Raw genomic sequence first — 10,441 nt, 5'->3', positions numbered from 1 at the left:
CCACCAACCTCTATCACACCTATCACAAACCAATTCGAAGAGAACCGCCACACCAAAACGTGATCTAAATCACAAATACTGAATTCTTAAAATCACATGTCCCTTTCAAAGATTTCATAACATACACGACCTCCACGGTCACAAGACCCTATACACTAACACATGAAGCTTATACACATTACCTTGGACATCGTACCATGCGATATGCAATCATTCTAAGGTTGTGCCCCAAACACCACACTCTGAAAACAATGAGAAGATTGGAATATCCACGCACCAAATAGCTCAATTCATGAGTTAGAGATCCACGCCATCCGTTCGATAAGAACTAACACCCAATCAAACCTTGGAGCAACCGAACTCCTCGCCTACTCAGGTCATAGCCCACATGGCAACTACATCGTATAGGTACCCTGCCATACTAGTGACTATCCCATGCTCAACCGCATATGTGTATATATATATATATATACACACATATATAATGACCATAATCCACACTTTGATACAATAGTGTCCCTTCGTTTAAAATTTAACATCATGCTTTCATTCTAGTCACCATCCTTTCATATATAAAAATATACTTGCATAAACCATGCATAAATACCAGTCACATTACTATTTAAAACATAATTTCACAAACCGTGCTCATTACTTGCCAATGCCATGCCCAAAAAAGACCCTTAGGTGAAATTTACTAATTAATTTCATGCGCCGATAAATTTGCACTGCAAAATACTCCAGACTAGAGATGGTTCAACTCAAGTTCATTATTGAGTTTATCAAAAGAGCAAATATATTGTTGGGTACTCCCACTGTGAATGTGTTTTATCCCTCTTTAGATTAAAAACATTCCCTTTTAACAAATGAATTGGCTCTTTAGCGAGGTGGTGTTATAAGTCGATTAATTTAATTGAGGTCTGTTGTGCAATATCACTGGATACTTTGACACGTCTTAATCCTCCTAATCAGTGCTATATATATATATTTTGAGAATGAAGAAGGGAAAAGTTTCAAAATAAATGAGAAGCATTAATACCTAGAGGGCAAGAGTACTGTAGATTTTTTCCTTGTAATGACCATTTCCGGTGCGAGACGATACTTTTGTGCTCTGCTTGACCTAAGTTGTGTCAAGGCTTTTTGTTGTTTATGGCCTTGAGAAAAAGCAAAAAGGCCAATTGATGGGTGCTTTCAGTGTGAACATCTGAACAAGACTCGAGAGCCTCGTTGCCAGAAAGGTCTCAATAACCAGTTATACTTTTAAGCTCGATTTCACCTTAGTTGATTAGTAAATACATTTATTTCAATGCACGTGGATCTGGTGTTGGGTTAACGCGGTTTGAACCAATTGATTCATCTGAATAATTGTCTTGTTTTTATCATAGATTTGGAGGAAGTCACACAAGTTTGTCGTTGCATGGCCGCTTCCTCAAAATTTCCTCATCACCAAGACCCCACAACATTGTCACGTTCATTTATTTATGGACACCACTGTAACATCGATTATGAAGGCATGTTGACTTAGAAGAGGTCGTCTTTGAGACACGGAATGATGCATTTTGGAAGCTTTTAGGATGCAGTGGGGGTGATTTTGTAATTAGAATTTTTTTTCTTTTGAAAAAATGAGATTTAATGCAATTTTTAATATATTATGAATTAATTAGAAATATAATATAAATTTTCAAATTAGTGATTTTATTGATGATTGTATGGAAAAAAATGAGTAAAAATTAATATTATATATATAATAATAATATTTTATATTAATATTTTTTGACATATTTGTATCTTACTTTTTTGAAATTTGTCATATCGTTTGTATTGTATTGTACTCATATCCCGTATTTGTATCAGTGCCTCCTTGTACAAGTTAAACTGATTTTGAATATGGAAGCTTTACTCTATTTGTATTCCTTTTCTTTCCAAAAATCAATCAAATGTATAGATAAGTTATATGTACAGGGGTTTGGGCCTAAAAGAGTTAGGCCCAATGAAAACAGGACTCATTACAAATCTTACAGAGATTATTCAAGCCCAAGCCAGTTCAAACAAGGGCCTAAGTATCCAATTGACAATCTTTTCCAAATAGCCCATACTTTGTTTACAAAGCTTATTATGCATAAAGTAATATTTGCAACACAAGCCTTAAGCCCAAGACAATGGACAGGCCCAAAGCCCAGGTAAAAGCAACCCCAAAGGAGGATTAGTCTGATTAGAAGAATTATGTTTTTGGACTTTTGTCACGACATGGTTAGTGGCAAAATAAGTATGAAATCTTAAAATAATGGTATATACGATATAAAAATTTACAATAATGACAGTAATTTTATTTTCTAATTCATTTGAGAACTCGTATTCTATTTTTTAAAAATTTTAATGTATCGACGTATTCGTGTTCATGTCTGTGCTACATAGAAACTAGCAAATCAACTGTCAGGTACTTTCAAGATAAAATATCATAAAATTTAATTCATGATGGTTATTTTTTTTCATAATTTTTTTAAGGAAAAGAAAAGAAATTGAGAAACTTGGAAGAGATGCAAAGTTTAATGAAACTTTTGTAAGACCATTATTATTATTATTATTTTTACTTCATTAATCAACTAAACTTGATAATAGGTTAATAATATTCTTTCCTATCTTTTTTTTTTTTTTCCTCTCTCTCTCTCTCTCTTGTAACTGTTACATTTTTTTTCCCACCCACCGTACCAAACATATCATAATGGTACGTAGTTGAGTCAAACATATTTATGGGAAAATTATATCTAATTCCTACTTTGTTCTATGAAAAACAAATAAATTAACGGTTGATGTGCACCATTAATAAATGAACATGTCATCTTTAATTACCAAATTCATGATAGAAGATAATCACTTACCAAATCAGAGATGGTGATTTGATCATCATATCTGATTTGGTAATTAAATAAAATGTGTCAATTTATTATTGGTACATATCAGCGATCCGTATGATATAGGTCCTCAATAGTAAGGACCTAAGTATTGTCCATATGGGTTAATTAATTTTAGAAAAGGAAATACTTCTAAATTTTTTGGCATTGATAAGAAAGAGTCGGTATCTAAAGGAAATGATAGAAAATATTAAATAAAAGAAGAAAAAGACTTCACGAAAAATAATGAAAATATAAGTTGTTTGTTAGAGATTTGGTCCATAAATGGACATGGTATGGCCCAGTTAGTCATATGTTTTTTGTCCACTATGGTGGGTGCCGAGCCTTTTAGATAACTCATCTATTATCAAAACACGTGCAAGCAATTACAGAAAAAATTCCGAGAACCCTGCGATATACTATCAAACACGTGTAAGTAATTACGGATAAAATTTCGGATGTTAGAATATATTATAGAATATATTCTTACCATTTATTATTAGTATATATTATATAATATATTCTTATCATATATAAGTTTATCATAGGGTTTAGATTTATCATATATGGTGTATGTTTTCTTAATTCTTCACATATCTCGTCACCTTTATAACCTCCCATGTATTCTCATATCTTACACATCAATACAATATAATACAACACATTGTATTCATCTCTTTCTCTCTCTATTTTTATTTTTTATTTTATTTTATATTTAACACAACTAAGTCGCCCAGTTGCGGAAATGGAGGGAGCATACCTCTATGGAGATAGAGGATTTGGAAATGGAGGATGCTTAATGTGGAAATAGAGGATGCCTTTAAGAAAATTCTCTAAAATTATATTTCAGAAAATGACATCCTTGAACACTTATAACAAAGTCTGAGAGAGTTGCATGACTATTTTGAGAGAATTGGAGAACTAAATAATCCTGAAAGAAGCCTGTTGAATGGTTCCATCGTTAACTAAAAATCAATGACATTATTGGAACTTACTGTGGAAATAGAGGATGCCTTTAAGAAAATTCTCTAAAATTATATTTAAGAAAATGACATCCTTGAACACTTAGCTCGAAATTTGAAGGGTTGCAAAACTAAATGGTCCTGCTATAAGCTTGTTGAATGGTTCCATCTTTAACTAAAAATCAATTGCATTATTGGAAGTGGAAATGGAGGAAGCATACCTCTATGGAAATAGAGGATGTGGAAATGGAGGATGCTTACTGTGGAAATAAAGGATGCCTTTAAGAAAATTCTCTAAAATTACATTTCAGAAAATGCCCCATGGGCTTGTTATGTGTCCCTTTTGGGCCGTCTGGCCTATGGCCCTCCTTTGTAATTTTTTTCAATTAATTCAGTTGCTTTAAATTTCAAAAAAAAAAAAAAAAAAAAAAAAAAAAAAAAAAGTCTGAGAGGGTTGCAAAACTAAATGGTCTGCAAGAAGATGTTGAATGGTTCCGTCTTTAACTAAAAATCAATGGCATTAGACATTTCCAACATTACTATGTTTATGCAATATGCTTAATTTTAGAAAAGGAAATACTTTTAAATTTCTTTGGCATTGATAAGAAAATATCAAATAAAAGAAGAAAAAGACTTTAGGAAAATATAAGTTGTTTGTTCGAGATTTGGTCCATAAATGGACATGGTCTTCGCTATATATTTTTTGTCAACTATGATGGTGCCCGGCCTTCTAGAGAACTTTATAATCCACATATCATCATCAAATATGTGCAATTCTCCAGTTTCACATAAACTGAGCAATTACAGAGAAATTATCTGATGTTACCATATATTCTTACCATGTATTATTAGCATATACGGTAGAATATATTTTTACCATGTAATCATGTATAAGTTTACTATATAGGGCTTAGGTTTACCATATAAGGCTTAGGTTTACCATATAGGTTGTCATGCATAGGTTTACCATATAGGGTTTAGGTTTACTATATAAGGTGTATGTTTTCTTGTCCTTCACACATCTCGTCACCTATATAAACCCCCATCTCATATCTACACATCAATACAATACATTGTATCTCAACTCTTTATCTCTCTCTCTCTCTCTCTCTCACACAATCCTAAGTCAATGTCCTTCGCAGTCTAGTACAAATATATGGGAAGCGAAGCCTACTGTGGAAATAGAGAATGCCTTTAAGAAAATTCTGTAAAATTATATTCCAGAAAATGACATCCTTGAAGAAAATTCTCTAAAATTATATTCTAATATATTCCAGAAAATGACATCCTTAAGCTTGTTGAATGGTTCCAACTTTAACTAAAAATCAATGGCATTAGACTTTTTCAACATTGCTATGTTTATGCAATATGCTTAATTTTAAGTACATTGCATAATTTAAGTACCTCACTACCATCCCTTAAGGGTGAGTTAGTAGCTCAAACTCATTCACTACCTCTTTCTTTTTTTCTTTTTTTTTTTCTTTTTTTTTTCACTTTATAAATAAATAAATAAAAAATACTCACACATACTTACCCTCTTCAGTACCACTACCCTGTCCTGATCTCCTCCTTTGAAAAAGCAAAGTAATACTACTTGCAACAATGGCAACTGTTTACGCTTTTGTGAAGTACTAAAGGAGAAAACCACTAGGACATTTGATGCAGATGAGCTAATCTCTCCTTCCAGAAAGAGAAGATGAGAGTTCGATCCTGAATGAGACAATATTTGAGTATGTACTTTTGTTTAATATCCAAAATATATGTTAAAAGAAAAGATTAAAAACAAGAATAATCTTTGATATTATTTTATGTTATCTGCATAGTCCGTAGTCAGGGGCACGAGAAATTTAATTATTATAGTGCTCCTGCCCGCACCATGCCGGTTCTCTTACTAAGCAAGAAATGCCCCGTACAAATTTCTGAAATGATTTTCCAAAACAAACAAATTATAAATTCTTCATAAGACCAAAAAATCCCACTTTTGAAATGATTTTCCACTCAAATTTTCACTAATACTCTTACCAATTAGAAATAAAGTTTTACAATTGTAGTTTATATATTCTAAAATTGATAATGTAATATTATTATAATATAAAATTGTTTCAATGCAGGTGAATCTGGAAGTACAATTGATTCATCTGAATTGTCTTGTGTTTATCATAGATTTGTAAGTTTGTTGTTGCATGGCCGCTTCCTCAAAATTTCCTCACCAAGACCCCACATGGGCATGGACATGGTCATGTTCATTTATTTATGGACCCCACTGTAACATCGATTATGAAGGCATGTTGGCTCAGAGGTCGTCTTTGCGACTTCTACCCATCAACAACCTAGTAATTTCCTTCTCTATATATACTATCAACTTTTATCATTCTAATTTGAATAAAATACAATAAGATCCACTAAACCTTGTCTTAATTACATTTGACGAGCAAAACTATTTTAAAATTTGAATGACACTTATACTCAAACCACCCTTCTTCCTTATCTGCCTTTTAGGACCGTCAATGAATTTTTGTATTAAGTATGGATATGTAGTCGTATCCATATACTTGTAACAATTTCATAACGTAAGCAATTCCATATCAGAATTGCTTTTGTATCCATTGTTTCAAATACTTGCCATCCAAAAAGCAGTTAACCACCACATAATAAATAAAAGAAAAATAAGTCCCCAGTTGATACACAAAAAAAAGAGGAAAATGAAACGGTAGGGGGAGAAATTATATATATATATATATATATATATAATATTTCGAATTACATAGTTCCGATAACTCACAACTCGATATGAAAATAAACGTGAAATGCAAATACTATTGATGAAGCAATGTAAAGAGGCTTGAAAAGAGCAAATATATTGTTGGGTGCTCCCACTGTGAGTGTGTTTTATCCCTCTTTAGATTAAAAACATTCCCTTTTAACTCTCTAGTGAGGTGGTGTTATAAGTCGATTAATTTAATTGAGATTTGTTGTGCAATATCACGGGATACCTTGACTCGTAATAATCCTCCCAATCAGTACTCTCTCTCTCTCTCTATATATATACTTTAGGGTAAAGTGCAAAAAATCTTCTTCAACTATTGGCCATGTGCAATTAACCCCCTTGAATTACAATTTGCCCCCTTGAACTATTGAATTTGGTGCAATTGACCCCCAATGTGACATCTCCGGCCAATTGGTGTAAACGGAAATAGTAAAAGACAATTTTACCCTTTAAAAAAACTACGCCGTTTCAGTTGAAATTTCAACAACAAAAAGCGACGTTATCATCTAGGTCTGACATGGCAGGTGTAATCTGAGCAACCAGTTAAAAATTGACAACACACATAACCTTATCACCACATCTAAGACGTGGAGGGCGTAATCTCGCTTCACATCTATCCATCTATCCACGTCCTTCCAAACGGCTGAAACTCTGAAGAACCAAACGGCTGAAACTCGAGGAACTGAAGAAAGCTTTGTCTGTCTGAACGGATTTGCAATCTCTCAAGGGTTACTCAATCAGTAAAGCTCTTAACTTTAATACGTTAATTTGTAACTGTTGATGTAATATACATGATACGATTTTTCCTCTCAAAACAGTATACGATTTTTATCTTTTTATTTTAGGGTTTAGGTCTGTAAAATGTTGGATGGGTGTTTGAGTTTGGCCGACAGTGTGTGTGAATATATATATATATATATTGTTTTTTGTTTTGTCTGTTAGTATTTGTTTGTTTTATATATAAATGTCTTTGGGCCAATGTAACCAAAGATTTACTAAAAAATTACTTCAACAGCCTTTGACAACATTGGTACCAGTGACGTACATAGAAGTAGTAATACAAAACAGGGAATTCTAGGCTTCGACATTCACTTGACAAATGAAAATTTGATCAATTTATGGAATTTTTTTTTACCATAAAGCAGCTATTGGCCGCAAATATCACATGAATGGAAATTGTAGTATATAATGGAATTGCACCAATAACATGTGTAATGAATTGAAATTTCATTTGATTCAACAAAAGAGATGCATAGTATGACTAATTACACACACACACACACACACACACACACACACACATTATGGATTTAAATAATGATGAATAAGAAATGAAAGCCTCAGCAAGATTCTGCTATTTTGTTGCAGGCTTTAAGTCAGCCTTTTTTTTTTATGAAAAGAAAGTGATATGTGGAGTTTTTAATAATGTTGTAGCACTGAAAGTGATAGTGGTCCCTTTCTTTAATGATTAATTATTTTATATTGTTGAAAGCTATTCTTTCACTATGTTTCTGTCTAGTGGTCCTTTTGTTCTATAATTGACTATGTTTTATATTCACTATGGGTTCTATCGAGTGGTCCCTTTCTTCTATGATTGAATAGTCATTGTTTTGCTTTTATATCACTGTCTATAAAAGATTAAAGTGTCCACCTACCATTGAAAATGTTGTATGAGTTTAACTGTACCTTGTGATTGAGTGGTCCACATTATTGAGTTGTCATTAAATGTGTGTTTTCAGTTGTTGACTTTTTAAAAATATATTTGTTTGTTATTAATTGAAATTTGTTATTGTAGATGCACCTTTATAGCATTGAACTTCATCATGGGGGTGTTTTCACAAAAAACACCCCAAATGGCATACCTAGGAGAAGATAAATGCTTCATTGAAAGTGTAGATCCAGACATCATGTCTTATGATGATATTCAAGACATGGCTGACCAATTAGGGTATGGGGTGATTACTCAAGTATTTTACACAGTACCATATTTAGAGGGTAATCAGAAGTTCAGAGAAATCAAGTGTGATTTGGATGTATTGAGAATGTTCTATGCTTATGAAGCTCAAGGAGAAACCAACTCGATAACGTTGTACATTGTTGCACCTTTTTTGAATATGCAAGGGTATGAGGTTCCAATAGACATTGCTGAAAAAGAGGACTTAACTGATAATTTTGAACAACTGGAATCAAACTATGCTCCTAGTGATGAGTTAATTAGTCTATGTAGTTCTGATGATGAGGATAGTGGTCCTATGCAGCAAGAATATATGCCTTCAAGGGATTTAGGGGTTAAAGAATTAGAATTAGGCATGAAATTTGGGACTGCTGTAGATTTTAGATTGACAGTTAGGGAAACAGCATTGAAGAAAAGGTTTGATGTAAAGTTTATAAAGAATGATGGAGATAGGGTGAATGTAGTTTGTAAAAATGATTGTGGTTGGAAGATTTATGCCAGCAAACCAGAGGATGATGATTGTTTGATAGTGAAGACATATGTGAGTGAACATACAAACTGCCTTTGGTTTCAAACTAATTCACAAGCTTCGTCTTCTTACTTAGCTAATAAGTATTTAGAGCAGTTGAGATCAAACCCAAAGATGCCTCTTCAAACACTTAAGAGCACTATTGCTTGTGAGTTGAACATTGATGTGTCAGAACACAAAGTCAAAAGGGCTAAGAGAAAAGCATTGAAAGTTATTGAGGGAGATGAGGTAGAGCAGTATGGCAAGATGAGGGAGTACTGTTAGTTGATCCGTGCATCCAACCCTGGCAGTGTAGTTAAAATTCAAACTGAGCCCACATGTGAGGAGAATGTGAGGAAATTTCAAAGGGTTTTTATTTGTTATGCAGCAATGAAAAATGGTTTTAAAGAAGGTTGTAGGCCACTAATTGGTGTGGATGAGTGTTTTCTAAAGGGGCCATATGGTGGCCACATTCTCAGTGCAATAAGTATTGATGGGAATAACCAAATGTTCCCAGTAGCCTTTGCAGTAGTGGAATCTGAGACAAGGGATTCTTGGAGTTGGTTTATGACAGAGTTGATGGATGCTGTGGGGCCTTATGAGGATATCACATTCATATCTGATAGGCAAAAGGTTAGTATTTGATATACACACTTATGAAACTATTTATTTTCAATATATATTTGTTGAACTGTATTTGATATACATATTTACTATTTTATTGTTAATGCAGGGTTTGGTAGACACCTTTGAGAATATCATGGTTGGTTCAAAACACAGATATTGTGTGAGACATCTCTATGAGAACTTTAAACTGAGGTTTAAAGGGCAGCAACTAAAAATTGAATTATGGGAGGCTGCAAGGTCATGTACAGAAGCAGATTTTAATGCACATATGAGGAAGATACATGAGTTAAATGTGGAAGCTTATAGATGGCTTCATAATGTGCCATCTGAATTATGGTCAAAGTCAGGCTTCTCATACCAGTCAAAAAGTGATATGGTGATCAATAACATGTGTGAAAGTTGGAATGCAGTAATTCTTAAAGCAAGGGATAAACCAATTATGTACATGTTGGAGTGGATTAGAAGGCATTTAATGTTGAGGTTCCAACAAAAGAGATAATGGATGGAATCAAGGGATGGCTTATTGTGTCTAGAAGTTCAAAAAAATTTGAACAAAGTGAAAAACATGGCAAGGATGTGTAAGGTGCACTATGCTGGTGATGACAAGTATGAGGTTCAGTGCTTTGGTATAAGTGAGGCAGTTGATATTGGGAAGAAAAGTTGCAGCTGTAGGATATGGGATTTAACTGGTATACCTTGTAAGCATGTTGTAGCATGCACATTTTTAAGGAA

At 33.3% G+C, this 10,441-nt stretch overlaps 1 protein-coding gene across 1 annotated transcript; it reads left to right on the top strand.

Annotated features, from left to right (window-relative positions):
* The first annotated feature begins 8,473 nt into the window (after positions 1-8,473).
* LOC132274437 (uncharacterized) lies at positions 8,474-10,208 on the top strand. The gene is made up of 3 exons (XM_059775715.1): positions 8,474-9,362; positions 9,471-9,715; positions 9,816-10,208. Exons 1-3 carry the CDS (start codon positions 8,474-8,476, stop codon positions 10,206-10,208), a joined length of 1,527 nt encoding a protein of 508 aa, XP_059631698.1.
* Positions 10,209-10,441: the final 233 nt, after the last annotated feature.

Source organism: Cornus florida, unplaced genomic scaffold (genome assembly GCF_030987335.1).
Source record: "Cornus florida cultivar Cherokee Brave unplaced genomic scaffold, ASM3098733v1 CherokeeBrave_3.0.0_Hap2_Chr01, whole genome shotgun sequence".
Classification (NCBI taxonomy): domain Eukaryota; kingdom Viridiplantae; phylum Streptophyta; class Magnoliopsida; order Cornales; family Cornaceae; genus Cornus; species Cornus florida.
Note: the sequence above shows the minus strand (reverse complement) of the source record. Positions and strands in the feature narration are given on the sequence as shown.